Source organism: Panthera onca, chromosome D3, assembly GCF_046562875.1.
Source record: "Panthera onca isolate mPanOnc1 chromosome D3, mPanOnc1 haplotype 2, whole genome shotgun sequence".
NCBI lineage: Eukaryota > Metazoa > Chordata > Mammalia > Carnivora > Felidae > Panthera > Panthera onca.
Window position 1 is genome coordinate 67,645,163 of NC_138350.1, and position 15,764 is coordinate 67,660,926.

General features: G+C 49.3%; 1 protein-coding gene across 10 annotated transcripts in view; it reads left to right on the forward strand.

The window, feature by feature from the left end:
* CTIF (cap binding complex dependent translation initiation factor) overlaps positions 1-15,764 on the forward strand; it is a 292,923-nt gene that overhangs the window by 80,123 nt on the left and 197,036 nt on the right. For 7 of the 10 annotated variants that reach the window (XM_078435265.2, XM_078435261.2, XM_078435259.2 and 4 more), the window contains 2 exons: positions 827-874; positions 11,808-11,879. The exons of 1 other annotated variant lie outside the window; for it this stretch is intronic. In XM_078435265.2, coding sequence (XP_078291391.1) covers positions 827-874; positions 11,808-11,879 — 120 coding nt within the window. The remainder of the gene's footprint in view (positions 1-826; positions 875-11,807; positions 11,880-15,764) is intronic. 2 more of the 10 variants (XM_060613796.3, XM_060613801.3) reach the window with 1 other exon arrangement.

Genomic DNA, 15,764 nt, shown 5'->3' on the forward strand with positions numbered 1-15,764 from the left:
CTCCGAGCTGTCGGCACAGAGCCCGACGCGGGGCTCGAACTCACGAACCGCGAGATCGTGACCTGAGCCGAAGTCGGACACTTAACCGACTGAGCCACCCAGGTGACCCTACCATTACCCTTTTGTGGAAGAGATTGGGATGTTACTAAGTGGGAAATGTTTGGCACTTCCTGAAGTTAGTGGACGGTCTAGTGGACCATCATAAAGCTTCAAAGCAGTTTTAATCACACCAGGAGCTTGGACAAATATTGATGTACAAGCCCCACCTAAAGTTCAGTTGAATGAGGAGGGGCTTGGACATTGGCCTTCTTATAAGCCCCCACTTGACTCTGAAGCCCTGATGAGGCTGACAGCCATGACCATGGGTGGGACATGTCTGTCTCCCTTCCCCACCCTTCCATGGCCACCTGCCTTGAGCTCCACCGTTGGATGGATAGAATGTAGAGACGTTGTAAAGAGCAGATACATTGAATGAAAGCGTATTTCCAATAAATTCTGTTAACAGGTCAATTGAAGAACGAGTGAGGGTGGAAATAACTTCTTAACAGTCCTTTTTGATGTCGTCAGGCACTTGGAGGTCCTGGGTTTTGTGTGAAATGCGAAGTGTCCTTACCAAGAGCGAGGCAACCGTGCAGGTGTAAAGAGTGGGATGCAGATACTCAGACTGGTGTGGCATCTCTCACTCACGGTGGTTTTCCTTCTCTTTCTCTTCGTGTTTTTCCTTCATTCTGCCTTCCCCGTGCGCTGTTCCGTCATCCCCCTTTTATCCCATTCCTTCATTCCCTCCTGCCCTTTGAATCCTCTCCCGTGCCCTCTTTACTCATAGGAGGAAGCACTCAATGGTGGACCACCCATGCAAAGCTTAACTGAAGAAGTGAGTTTGAGGGACATCGTGGGATGTTTGTGCATGGGGGACTCATTTAATTAGCGACGCGATTTATTTCTAATTACACAAGTACTATACGCGGACGTTCTCATGGTACACAAGAATTCTAATATTAGCAACAAAGTCTCCCTTAGCTACCACCTCATTTCAGTGCCTGATGAATGAGTTAACTTCATCACCTTTTTTTAATGCTTTTGCCAACACACACACACACACACACACACACACACACACGCAGCTTATAGAAATACATTATTTCAAAGTCATAAGTCATAGCCAGTGAATATGTTGGTCAGTAACCTACATCTTTCACCTCGCTGTATGCCTTAGGGGTTCTACGAGCCCTTCTACATCTGCTCTGTTCTGTTTAACGGCTATACAGTAGTCCACAGTATGGATGTCCCATACTTTAACAATCACCTATTGATGGGAATTCAGGTTAACTTCTCAATTTTCCCCTGGAGACGTTAGAGACGTCCGTGAGTATTATCGAACATGCGCATATGAAAGTGTTTATGTGGGTAGATGCTGAGAAGAAGAATCAAGTTTAATAGCTGTTGCCAAATTGTTTTCTACAATGTTCTGTTTTCACACCACCACCAGCGTATTGGGACAAATCATCTTTTGGCATCTTAATTTGCATTTTCTTAATTTCTAGTGAGGTTGCTCTTCAGTCTGATTACCAGTCATTTCTTAGGAAGTTAAAAATTTTACTTTACTTTTAATATTTGTTCATGTTGATTTATTTTTGAGAGAGAGAGAGAAAGAGCGAGCTTCTGTGGGAGAGGGGTGGGGTGGGGGGGGACAGAGAATCCGAAGCGGGCTCTGCGCTGACAGCAGAGAGCCCGATGCAGGGCCCAAACCCTCAAACCAAACTGTGAGGTCATGACCTGAGCCCAAGTAAGACGCTTACCCAACTGAGCCACCCCTACAATTACATTTTACTTTTTTTTTTTTTTATGTTTATTTATTTTTGAGAGAGACAGAGACAGAATGCGAGTGGGTTGGGGCAGAGAGAGAGGGAGGCACAGAATCCGAAGCAGGCTCCAGGCTCTGAGCTGTCAGCACAGAGTCTGACGCGGGGCTCGAACTCACAAGCTATGAGATCGTGACCTGAGCCGAAGTCGGACGCTCAACCGACTGAGCCACCCAGGCGCCCCTATATTTTACTTTTAAAGCAACAACTGGAAAAATAGAGATAATCAGAAAATAGACGAAGAAGCCCACCATAACTTTACGACAAAATCTAATGTCATTTTTATGTATTATTTTTTCCTTTATATACCTTTTATGAAATTGAACTTCTAGCATACATATAATTTTTAGCTTACTTGTTTAGTTAGCATGATCTCCTAAACGTCATTTGGCGGTTCAGCCTAAAGTATCATCATTTCAACCTGCTCTTTTTCTGCCAGTCACTGTCGGCTAAATAGTGAAGTATAATTAGAGCTAACATTTGTTCGTTCAAGCCCTGGTCTAGGTTCTGGGGAGAAACTCAAGAACAGAATGGACCATAATCCTTGACCCCAACCCCTAGCCCTTCTTTTCAAGTGAGGAAAGACAGAAGGCAGACACCTGAGTGGGGCAGGAGACGGGGTGGTGCTGGGCTTCCCCGGTGGCTCACTTAGACTTTTGGGCAAAGATTTGAAGAAGGTGAGAGAATGAGCCCGCCTGGGAAGCAGTGTTGCAGGCAGAGGGAATGTGATGGCACAGCGCTGGTGGGGGAGGGTGCCCTGCTTGGAGGAACAGCCTGTGGACGGATCTGGCTGGAGCAAAGTGAGCAAGGGGGAGGGTCCTAGAAGAGCCAGATCTGGAGGGCCTTTTCCTCCCCACGGAGGACTCTGGCCTTTTCTCTAGAGACACTGGGCAGACGCTAGAGGGTTTTGAGCAGAGGTTGGGCATGATGTGACTGGTTAAATAGGATCACTCGGGATGCTGTGTGGAGAATAAGCTATGGCAAGGGGAGGGGTCAGAAAAGGAGGCGGGGGGACCAGGAAGTCATGTGGTTGGTCCAGGCAAAAGGTGATAGTGACTTGGGGCGGTGGGATCACCGTGCAGGTGCTAAGAAGTGGTCAGATACTTGTTATACTTTAAAGGTACAGATAACGTGATTTTCTTTTTTTTTTTTTTAAGTTGATTTATTTATTTTGAGAGAGAGAGAGAGAAAGCACCAGCAGGGGGAGAGGCAGAGAGAGAGAGAATCCCAAGCAGGCTCCGTGCTGTCAGTGAAGAACACGATGGGGGGCTTGAACTCATGGACCGTGAGATCATGACCTGAGCCAAAATCAAGAGTCCGACACCTTACCTGACAACGATTCCTATCATGGTGCCCGAATAATAGGATTTTCTACTGCACAGCCCTGAAGATTTTAGCCTGAGCAGATGGAGGGATAGACTTTGCAGACCTGAGATGCGGGAAACCCTGGAGGAGTAGCTTTGGGGCACAAAGCTCGAGAGTTCAGTTTTGGGACGTGCAAGGTTTAACGTAGCATTAATGTCTCCGTGCTGATGAAGCAGGGAGATGTGGAAAGGCGGCGTTCAGAGGAAAAGAATGACCCGGAGACTTAAACGTCTGTCAGTAGTAGCATATGGATGGCATTTTGAGCCGAGAGTGAAGGGGCTTAGAGAAGAGGGTCCAGCATTGAGCTCTAGGAGTCTAAAGAGACCAGCAGGAGCTAACAAAGGACACTGAAGCCTGTCCAAGTTAACTCATTTACTCTTCACAACAATTCCGTGAAGGTATTGTTATTGTTGCCTGCTTAGGGGGCGGGGGAGAAACTGAGGCACAGAGAAGTTGCATAAGCTGCCCAAGGTCACACAGGAAGTGTGTGGTCAGTCTGAGGTTTGAACCGGGTGGTCTAACTCCGGTTGCCACACACTTAACCCCCCTACCGTTGCTAGTTTCTGTTAGTTATTACAGGTGGGGGAGTTGCGTCTTAGGAATAAAGTGGCTCATCCAAGGTCATAGAGTAACTGATAGAGCGGGAATAGGAACTCAAGATTCACTGCCTCAAGAACTCAAGCTCCTAATCACTACATTATGCTGCCTCTACAACACAAAAGTTGGGGATTTTTTTTTCTTTTTTTTTAAGATAGGACCAAAAAAGGCTTTCTTCCTCTCTCGAATCTCAGGTCTCAGACAGCACCTCCTTCCCCTTACACACAAGGCTTTTCTGGAGCATCACGTGGATGGAGAATGGGCTCTCAGCCAGCGTGTGCCCCCACCTCGCCTTCTTCTTTTTCCCCTCCTGGTCAGTGAGCCCGTGTGCCCAGCGTAAAGGAAGCGGTTGAACTTGCTCCTGGCTTTGAGAAGCTCAGTCTTTAGGCCAGTGGGATTCTGCTGCTGGCTGTCCCATGCCTGAGCTCCGTGAGGAAGTCTCGTCCCCTTTCTGGGCATTGCAAGAAAGTAGTGGCTCCCACGTGACTTTCAAATTGCTCTCTGGGTGGTCCTGCCACCCCGTTGGTTAAAAAGCCCTGGATAAGATGACTTTTTCAATGAGTTTTTACTTTGAAATAAGTTCAGATGTAAATAAAAATGACAGTGATACTACAAAGAGTCCCTGTATATCTTTCACCCGGAATAGCCAATCGTTAATATTTTCCAGCATTTGCTTTCTATCTCTCTTCTCTCAGGGTGAGAGAAAGAGACAGAGAGGGAGGGAGGGAGAGATTCTATAAAGAGATTTTTCTGATTTATTTGAGAGTAAGTTGCAGATTCCCCTTGATTCCTCAACACTTCAGTGTGTGTTTTCTAAGAACGAGGACATTCTCTTACATAATCATAGTACAGGAAATAAACATTGAAACAGTATTATTATTTAATCTGTATTTAATCTTCTATTTCACCAGTTTTCCCAATTATACCCTTTGTGGCCAAAAAAAAAAAAAAAAAAAAAAAAAAAAAAATTCTAGGTTCCTTAAAAATTAAGCATAGAATTACCATGTGATGCAGCAATTCCACTCCTGGATATATAGTCGAAGGAATTGAAAGCACGGACTTGAGCAGATTATTTGCACGCCCGTATTCCTAGCAGCATTATTCACAATAGCCTAAAGGTGGATAGCCAAGTGTCCATCAGTAGATGAATAGATCAACAAAATGTGGTCTATCCATACAATGAACTAGGATTGAAGCTTAAGGAAATAAAGGAAATCCTATGACATTCACAACCTGGATGAATCTTGAGGACTTCATGCTTAGTGAAATAAACCATATCCAACAGGACAAATACTGTACGATTCCACTTCTGTGAGGCTTTAGACTAGTAAAGTCCACAGAGAATGGAAGCGGAATGGGAAAGTGGCGGTTAGCTAGGAGGACAGGGGCCTGGGGAGTTAGTGTTTGATGGGGACGGAGTCTTAGTTTGGGAGGATGATAAAACTCTGGAGGTGGATGGTGGTGACAGTTGCACAATGATGTGAATGTGCTTAATGCCGCTGAATTCTACTCTTAAACATGGTTAAAATGGTAAATTTTATGTTCTGTGTATTTTACTACAATTAAAAAAAATGCTGGTTCAGTGTCGAATCCAAGATCACACATTACATTTAGTATCCAACATTTTTATTGGCTCTTTGAATTAAAAGCTGCTTATGCCTGTACTCATTCTGCCACTTTTTGGCTGTGTCACTCTGGGCAAGCTATGCTACGCCTCAGATTCCATATTTGCAATGTGGGCATAATGAACGTGCCTAGATCTCCATGAAAAATAAATGTTACTCTACGTAGTCGGCTTAGAACAGTGCCTAGATGTAAATGAAATCTTTATATATTCTGGCGAATTATTCTCGTTGTATGTGCTGCAAATTGTCTCTCACTTGGCTTTCATCTTGGTCTTGATTTCTTTTGTCACACAGAAGTTTTAGATTTTGATGTAGTTTAAAACCTGTCTCTTGGAGGCTGATCAACTTGGAAGGTGCTGTTGATGGATAGCGTGGGGCAGACCCAGCGTAATTTTTCCTCAATTTCCTCCAGTTGTCTCGATCCCGGTGTTTACGGATCGTCTCTCCTTTCCCCTGCCTTGAAACGCTATCCTTATCATTATATAATCTACAGCCTAAATTCCCATTCGTACATCTGTTTGTTCATGGATGCGGTTTTATCGATTATCTCTTTGTCTCATCCTGTACCGAGTCAACTTGCCAGTTTGGCTCTAGCCTGGTAATCTCCTTGGATGTCGGGAAGTACAACCCCTGGGGGGACTTTGTACCATTGAGAAGTGGGGTGGTTCATGTTTAGCACCCTCAGCCTCCCCCACTGTGCTCAGTGGTTCCCCCATCTTCCACCAAGTCTGCTCCTAAAATACTGTCCCCTTTGGGGCGCAAATGACAGAGAATTGATTTTAATTGTTTTTGAATTGTGAGATAATTGAAATGCGCTGAGAAGAGCAAAGAATAATAGAATAAGCATCTCTTCTAAGTATAGAGTAAACATCTGTACTCCCCTGTTTATTACATCTTAACGCTGTGCCATTTGTGTTTCTGCTTTGTAAAGTAAGAAATGAATTATAGCAGGGGGCGCCTGGGTGGCTCACTTGGTTAAGCGTCCGACTTCGGCTCAGGTCATGACCTCACGGTTCGTGGGTTCGAACCCCGCGTGGGGCTCTGTGCTGACAGCTCAGAGCCTGGAGCCTGCTTTGGATTCTGTGTCTCCCTCTCTCTCTTCCCCTCCCCTGCTTGTGCTCTGTCTCTGTCTCTGTCTCTGTCTCTGTCTCTGTCTCTCTTTCAAAAATAAATAAACGTTAAAAAAAATGAATTATAGCAGCCACAGTGGAAGCCCTACGCCACCACTCATGAATTCGACGTTCATCGTTTCCATTTATAAAAATTTCCCACTTTTCCTGCCTCTTCATGTTCAATGACCTTTTCAGAACTACACCATCTCTTCCCGCAGAGGACTTGCTCCTAGCTGTAAACCAGTTTACCTTGAAGGAGAAACTCTCCAGTGTTGGAATCAGGCATGTGGTGGGACAGATGAGAGTGCTTTGAGGTGGGGGCCCTTGTCTCCATTCTGGAATCATCTACAGATAAAGGACAAGTTCAGGGAAGGTCTATATCTGGAGACTTTTCTAGACAATGGCTCCAAAAAGGGGAAGGGGAGACAGGGGGTGGGGGCTGCAGACTAAGAGCAGTCCCAGCAGAGGTGGGGAGGAGCTTTGGAGTCGAGGAGGGAGAGTTCCCAAGGGGCTTTTGGACCGGGGAAGGAACCCTCATCCCAACTGGGCACCGGACAGCAGCAGCAAAGAGGTCCCTGGGGCTGCTGCTTCGTCAGGGGTGGGAGGTGGGAGCCTCACAAGCTCAGTGGGTACAGCTTTGTGGGATAAGTGTAGGTATTCACACTTAATTCTTCCCCCAGGGGTCAGGAAAGCTGCACACAGCGGGACCACAGTCCCCTCTCCGATAGCTTCGCCCAGGGGCCTGCCTGTATCCAGCCCCGCCTGGGTCTCTGGGGTGGGTTTCTGCAGACTTGACCATCTTGCTCTCGTTCACACAGATCAGCCCCTCTGCTTGCTGCCTGTCTGTACCATGCTCTCAGACTCCCTTCATTTCCGTCTCAGCCTCGACTACCAGTGGAAACCCGAACGCTGGACTCTAGCCTCCTCGCCTGCTTTCCCCCTGCACTTCCCCCACCCCACCGCCCCCCGGGCTAGTTAGCCTTCCCTAACACAGCTCTGATGATGCCCTCCCCTACTAGGGTCGCTTCCCCCTCTTCTGACCCTGTCTACCCAGAAAAGTTCTCTGACTGCCTTGGCCAGAGAGTCATGCTTGCTGAGATCTGCCTCTGCGCTGGCCGGTGTTCCCCCACCTGCGTCCACACCCGGGCTCACGCTTCTCTGGGAATCCCCACTTGCCCATTTGCCTTCCCTGCACCCACCCCAGCCCCCTGCCAAGGGCACAGTCTTCCCTTGGACATCTCCCCTCACCTGTGAAGGAAGGTGCGTGTTGCCGGTCCCACACTGAAAGCACCCAGGAAATGCTTCTGGTTGGCAGATACTAAGTTAAGGATGACTTTGACAAAGCAGGGCCATCTCACAGGAGCTTGGAACTGCTCTGGGAAAGCCCAGCCAGGGGTGAGGTTGCATCTGGAAGTGGGTGAAGCCCCAGCCTTCTCTCTGCTTGCTTCTCCCTGCATGGAGGCTCCCTTCCCTGCCTTGCCGAGCCCAGGAGGAGGTGCGCCCACCCACGAATCACTGTTCTGGGATGTCACATCAGTGCTGTGCAGCTGGGGGTGAAGCGTTTGGGACACCTGGAAAGGGGGGTGGGAGACTTTCTCTGCGAGGTTGTCCCAGGATGGAATGAGGGGTGCGTGATCTCCCCCGCCAGTAGTCTCGCTGCATGTCTTGGCCATCCCCTACCCTGTTGGCCAGCTCCCGACCAGGAAAGGAGGAACCGCTGCAAGTATATAAAGGAGAGGGATTACTTTCACAGTAGTTTGAACATTTTATGCAAATATATACATGCATTTGTGTATATGCATTATTCAAAAATACGTGTGTATATGTACACATATGTATTACTTCTTATTCTGAAATTATTTTAGTTAAACTTAGGATAGAGCTGTAAAAATAGTATAGGGTCAGGGAGCCTGGGTGGCTCAGTCGGTTAAGCATCCGACGTCAGCTCAGGTCATGATCTTGCGGTTCGTGGGTTCGAGCCTCGCGTCGGGCTCTGCGCTGACAGCTCAGAGCCTGGAGCCTGCTTCAGATTCTGTGTGTGTGTCTCTCTCTCTCTCCGCCCCTCTCTTGTTCTTGCTCTCTCTCTCTCTCTTAAAAATAAATAAACATTAAAAAAAATTTTTAAATAGTATTGGGTATTCCCATGCACCTGTCCAGCTTACCCTAATATGAACACCTTTTATAACCATAGTCCCATAATGAGAACTAAGGACGTAACATTGGTATAATGAGATTTTATTACAGATTTCACCAGTTTTCCCGCGAATGTCCTTTTTCTGTTCCAAGATCCGAATTTGCATCCAGCTGTCAGGTCTCCTTATTCTCCTCCAATCCATGACACTTCCTGGGTCTCGTCTTCTATGACCTTGACTTGAGGAGTACTGGTTACTTATTGCATAGAAAGCTCATCTGTTTGGGTTTCCTGATGTTTCCTCCCGGTGAGATTGAGGTTGTGCGTTGTTGGCAAGAACAGCTCACAAGTGATGTGCCCTTTTCAGCACATCACGCTGGGGCGTCCATGATGGTGATGTGCTTTGTGATGGCCAATGTTATCCCTTCATCTCTTGGTTAAGGTGGTATCAGATGGAGTCCTCATTTCCCTTCCTATAATTAATTAATAAATATAATATACTTACACTAATAATCAGTATAATTAATGAATATCTTGGGAGGAGATGCTTTGCGACTGCAAGTATCCAGAGAGAGAGGATTTAATCCAGGCAGTTGGTTACCCAGATGACAAAAGAGCTGAGAAGCTAAACAACCCGAGATCAGCAATGGCAAGAAGCCAACGCCACCTCCAGCCCTGAGTCACAAAAGGAGGAGATGGTGTTGCCAGCCCAGGGGTCAGGGTCATGCACAGAAGGCCTACCTGGTGAGGTCTGGAGCCATGAAGGAGACCCGAGTCCCTGCTGGTAGTGCCATCCGAGGCATAGAAAGAGGGGGGAGGCGCCTTGGTTTCTCCCCGTTTCCTGTCTCCCAGGGGCCAAGCCCAGATGGAAGCCAGCTGACCCAGGAGCCTGGGAATTGCAGTCTGCAGGGGTCAGCCCCTCTGGGGTGCAGAGCAGAGATGAGCCAGACGTGGACGTGAGGACCCCCTTGCTCAGGAATGCTGCCCTGCCGTTTCCCTTGAGCTGTGCCATCCAGGGGTAGCCATGAGTCACATGTGTCTGAAGCACCTGAAATGTGGCCTGGTCCAATCTGATGTGTGCTCTAAGTAGGTTTCAAAAACTTGGTATGGAAAGAAGAATATAAAAAAAAATCTCATTAGTAATGTTTTATGTGAATTACCTGTTGAAGTGATCATATTTTGGATGTATTGAGGTAAATGAAACATATTATTTAATTTAACCTTTCTTTTTCATTTTTTTTTTTTTTTTGGGAGAGAGAGAGTGAAAGAGCGTGAGCACAAGTGTGAGAAAGGGAGGGACAGAGGGCAGAGGGGGAGGGAGAGAGACAGAGAATCTTAAGCAGGTTCCATACCCAGCACTGAACCCAACATGGGGCACGACTTCGAGATCGTGACCTGAGCCGATCAAGAGTCAGAGGCTTAACCAACTGAGTCCCTAGCAGCCATATTTCAAAAAGGAAAAGGTGAGGGGTACCTGGGTGGCTCAGTCAGTTAAGTACTCCACTCTTGATTTCGGCTCAGGTCACGACCTCATGGCGGTGGGATCCAGCCCTGCCTACATCGGGCTCCATGCTGACAGCGTGGAGACTGCTTGGGATTCTCTCTCTCTCTCTGTCTCTCTCACTGTCTCTCTGTCTCTCCCTCTCTCCCTCTCTGCCCCTCCCCCACTTGTGCATTCACTCACACAGTCTCTCTCTCTCTCTCAACATAAATAAACATTAAAAAAAATAAAATATGGCTGCTAGATCACTTAAATTACGTCTGAGACTCCTGTTTGTAGTTCTCGTATTATTTCATTTGGATAGCGCTGCCCTAGAGTATACTTGGGCCGGCCTGTGTCATCAGCGCTGTAACCATGCCCTTGACCCACAGTCAGGAGGGCACGGCCGGCTAAGGTTTTACGAAACCGTGACTGCACTGGCCTTGAGCCATTCACACTCACAGTTTTGACCAAGTGTGCCAAACAGAAATACCGGGCTCCTCTGCTTTTTAGGTAGCACACAGGGTGTCGGTCAAGGTCAATGTTCAACATTAACCTAAGAGGCTAGTTTTATTGTGTAGCACAATAATAAAAACACCACCATACAGGGGCGCCTGGGTGGCTCAGTCGGTTAAGCGGCCAACTTCGGCTCAGGTCATGATCTCGCGGTCCGTGAGTTCGAGCCCCACATCGAGCTCTGAGCTGACAGCTCAGAGCCTGGAGCCTGTTTCAGATTCTGTGTCTCCCTCTCTCTGACCCTCCCCCGTTCATGCTTTGTCTCTCTCTGTCTCAAAAATAAATAAACGTTAAAAAAAAAAAAAAAAAACACACCACCATACAGCTAGATGGCACCTTACAGAAGAAAAGCTGTACTGTTACTACTGCTTCGTATCTAGACAGTGTTTTTATAAGTTTATAGAAGTCCTTCCTTTCAACCCTGCAGTCACCCAGCCTTGCTGGCCCCGTTTTATAGATGACGCAATGAAGCCTGGGAGACCCATGAGTTTCAGGAACTCTCAGACTTGAGGGGCGTTAAAATGCAGAAGGTCAGTCTCACCCAACTGATTCAGAGGGTAGAGGGTGGGGCCCAGGGACCCCCATGCAGCACGTTTTGGGGAATTTCACGCAAGTGGTTGTCAGACCACACTTTGGGGCACCCCAGGTCTCTGAGCTCTTGAGGGGTGAGTGCTGGGACTGGGCTGGAGCTGGGTATCTGGGAAGATCCACACGTATATGCCTCACCTCCAGCTCTAACGTTGACACTGTGGACGGCTGGCATGGCTAAAGCCAGGTCGGGCGGTCAGATGAGGTGCTGCTTGTTCAAAACACAGTTACCCCGTGTCATGCGTGGTTGACCCTGGAACTCGGCTGGGTCTTGATCACTCTGGGGAGTTTAGCTGAAGGGGAGTAGCTTTGCCTGCCCCAAGCATACACCAGAGAGGGTCACCGCAAGGTGGAATTTGGAGATGCCAGCGTGCACCTGCGGGTAGGGAAGGATTCGCCGCTGAAAATGGTCAAGCAGGATTTTATCCTGACCCTACTGCTGAAGAGCAGGGCCATACCTGGAGGGCCCGGATAGGGTGAGGACGAGCCTGTGTGTCCAGCCATCACTGACCACCCCTTTCTCCCCTGCAGTGGACAACGGACTGCAGTGAACAGCTGGACAGCAGCTGTTCCTTCTCCCGAGGGCGAGCCCCCGCACAGCAGGTAGGGAACCCGCTCTGTGCTCCTTTGGGGGATTGTAATGTGTCTTGTGTGTCTGGGTTCCTGGGCTGGCCTGTGATGGCTCTCCTGGGAAGTGGTGACGTGGAGAGAGCAGGAAACAGGAGAGAGGAGGGTACAGTCTGCTCTCCGGAAAGTTCTCCCTGAACCGCCAGCCCACAGCGAAGCACCCCCCTCCTCAGAATACATAGGTTCCTAAGATTTTTTTTTTTTTTTCTCGTAAGAGTTTTTTCATCACTAGATGATGGTTGCGTCAGCATCTGCAAACAAGCGCATGCCCGTTGGGAGGAGAGTGGATAAGTGATACGTGGAATGGTATAAGTAACAGCGTGAATGAACTTGGAGGCTCACACACCAGCGCTGGGAATGGATCCCACAAACAGGGGAACCCCTAGAGTTATGGTGCTGGTCACTTGAGATCGCCTCTGCTCCAGGTGTGCAGAGGACCCGGAGGGGCAGAATGTGGGGATAAGGTGTCAGCACCTGGTCCATTCCCCCCGCCCCAGCCCTCCAGCTTGCTGGACCTGGCTGGAACCCGCTGTTTCCCTCCCTGCTGCTTGCCTGTGAGATCCCCTGGGGGGTAACCACACAGGTGTGGGCTATGCGGCCTGGAAGGACGAAGTGGCAGTGCTGGTGACCCCCAGGCCCTGTGTACCCTCTAGGTGTCCAGCCGTTTTTACCGATACCTCATTCCTACCTATGGGAAACCATAGGATTAGAGGCCAAAAAGCCCTCCATCCCCAACCGTCAGCCCAGCCTCACACTCTGTCTGTCCAGACAGATAAATGGGGAGCCTTTCTGGGCTCCTGCATTCACTTGCTCCGAATTTCAAAGCAGCTTCATTCACACATTGCCCTGGACCCACTTGTTCATGTCCGACTTCTGTCCCATGGCACTGGTTAAATCAACTCCTCTCTATTCTGTCCTAAGGGAAGATGGTCAGTGCCCTCCGTTCCGATCTTTCTTAGGTGGCAGGGCTTTTTACACCATGGTGTGTGGGGATAGCTTCCTTCTCACGCTATAAGTTGTTTGTGTGTGTTTCATTGTTTCTCGGCTAGGAGGCCATTAACAAGAACCCTGGGGTGGGGTTGTGGGTAGGGGAGGAGGCACGAGACCCAGGTTCTCCTCTTTGCTCTGCCACAAACTTGGTAGAAATTCTTTTCATCCTCAGCTTCCTCATATAACAATCGGGAAACTCAATGGCCTCTGAGGGTCCTTCGCTTCTCCATGCCATTTTGTAACTGAGGTCCATGGAGGTATAATGACCTGACCAAGCTGGGACTTGAACCCAGGTCTCTCACTGTACCCTTCCCCCATTTGGCCATTTACCTTGCCTTACTGTAGTAGGTGTCCTTCTATGGAGGACTTTTATCCTTGTCACTAGACTGCCAGCGCTGGGTCAGGGACCCCGTGTTATCCTTGCTGAATCCCTAAGGCCTAAGTGCCCTTAAGGCCTGGCACATCAGGAGCACCATTTGCCAGTTACCCTGGGGTTTCCTACATGAAGATTCCCTTAACCCTTCAGCGGCAGAAGTGGGCTTGGATCTGGGGACTCAAGGACCAGATAAAGGGTTCCAGGGAACAGTTGAAGTTCTTGGATGGGGGACACAAGCAGCTGATAAATGAGAGTCCAAAAAGCTAGCTCTCTGTTATTTTGTCAGTAGGTGCCTCGTTCTGGAATCTTCCAGAATCTTCTCCCCCCCCCCCCCCCCCCGTATCACCTTTTGTGGGCCCCCTTTTGCCACTGATTCCCTCTGGTCTTATTCCCGTCACTCCCAACAGGATTCAAAGGGGCTGAGAATGGCTCGTGCTCCTGCTTGCCTCCCTCATCCTGTGCCGTCCTTTCATGGCCAGGTTCATGCCCCTGGGGGATGGTGGGTGGGGAGTTGGCCAGACGACAGGCTGATGGAGCAAGGCTGGGGGCCTGTGGGACTGGGCACCCTGGCACCACAAGCTGACCCCCATTCCCACCTTTGGGGAGCAGCTTAGCAGTCAGCTTGGGGTAGGCAGGGTTAGACAAAATGAAATGCAACAGAATTTAAAGAAGAAATTGTAAAATGTTCATGTTAGACTTTTTCTTGGCCGGTGGAACTGAGACATAGGTTCATTGTGGAGGAAGAGCCCCAGGAAGGTGGAGATGGGGTCTGGTTAATACAAACCTGTCTCACTTCCCTGATGTGCCCAGAGGACGAGGCCTTTTGGGGAGGGCTCTCCTGCAAGTCATGGGGCCATCGGCCCTGCCACCGCCCCCATGTAGTGTCCCTCCATCTGATCATCTCAGAGGGAGGAAGGGTGGAGGGGAGAAGCAGAAGAACAGCCAGGGCACTGAGACAACCACGGCCTCAGCCACCTGAGGATTCAGGTGTGTGTCTTGTGGGTTGTCGGGATCAGCTGTGGTGAAAGAGAAGGCTACTTTGCCTGAGTCCTGGGGAGGCTGCACCCCACGCTTTGTGAAGCTGCTTAGATCCAAGGAAGACTTCAAGGGTGTTTGTGGAGGGGTTTCCTACAGATTCATCAGCCAGGGGGTGTTTGTAGAGGCTTGGTGCTAAGCCCTGGGTTCACCTGAAGCATGGCCTCTGCCTTCAAGGGCCTTACCATACAGTTAGAAGGACAAGATACATAGTGTAAAGGACAAGACATGCTCAGGGCAGGAGACATAGGTGTCCAAAGGGTGGCCCGACCTCGGGTGTCACAGTTAAGGAACCTAGGTGGGGTGAGCAGGGAAGGTGGGACTGAGCCAGACCCCCTGGATGGAAGGCCACATTTTGCACTCCGGCGCTGTATGCCTAGTAGATGGAGAGGCACGAGTCTGATTGAAATAATGTCTTCTTGGTTCAGTGGTGAAAGACCTGACTGACATGAGTGATTCAATTAATTTAGGGTACAAACAGTAGTGTGGTGTAAACAAGGTGGAAATTTCTCTCTCTCTCGCCACCAGCCCGGGTGGGTATTTGGGATTGGCATGGCAGCTCAACGGTGTCAGGGCAGTCTCCTTCCTTCTCATTGCTCTGCCTGCTCTAGAGCATTGCCTTTGTCCTCAGTGGCCCATGCTGGTTCATGTCCGTGCTCCTGCCAGTGGGAGTCCTGCCTAGGACCCCAGGAGCCTTGGACTTCCCCTCATGAAGTAGCCATCTTCTGATGCCCTCAGGTGGAGGGATCAAAGCTGGACGGCATCCCAGGTGACTGTGTTACAAGGAAAGCCCTTAGCTATACTGTCCTAAAGTAACTCCCTGATGGAGGGGGAACCAGGGAGCTGCCATTGAAGGGTGCATTTGCTGGGTGCAGCTCTGATGGGTGCATGGGTACATCCTTCAAAGCTCCCTTAATCCTGGTCCACCAGGTGCAGAAGCACTGCCCCCAGCTCTTAAGAACCCCTACCAGCCCCATGAGCCTCCCCACTGTTCTCACTGCCCCCTCTCATCCACACAGACACCCTCCCTCAAATTCATGTTATAATCAAGCTGTTCCACCTACATCTGCCTATCCCCTCAGGCAGCTGGTCAACCTTGAGATGCGTCCTAGGGCTGCCTCTACATCCTTGACCACCCCTGGCCCAGGGCTTTACACCTAGTAGTAGCTCAATTAAGACTCCTGAGACTACACTGAGTTGGCACAGGCCCAGTCCATGCAGTCAGTCCCTGGTGGGGCCAATTGCTCGCCAATTTTGCTGTTTCTAAAGTCGTTGGGATAGTGGGGGTGGTTCTGCTACCCCACATTCACCCATGGGGGAGAATTTCAGGAGGAAACTAAAGGTACTTGGAGATGGGGGTGGCTGGCTGAGTGGGTGTTCCACCTTGGCCACACGGGCCCAGGAAAGTGGGGTCGGCAGGAGGATGCTGAGATTCTGTGTTCTGCCCAGGAAGCTCTGGA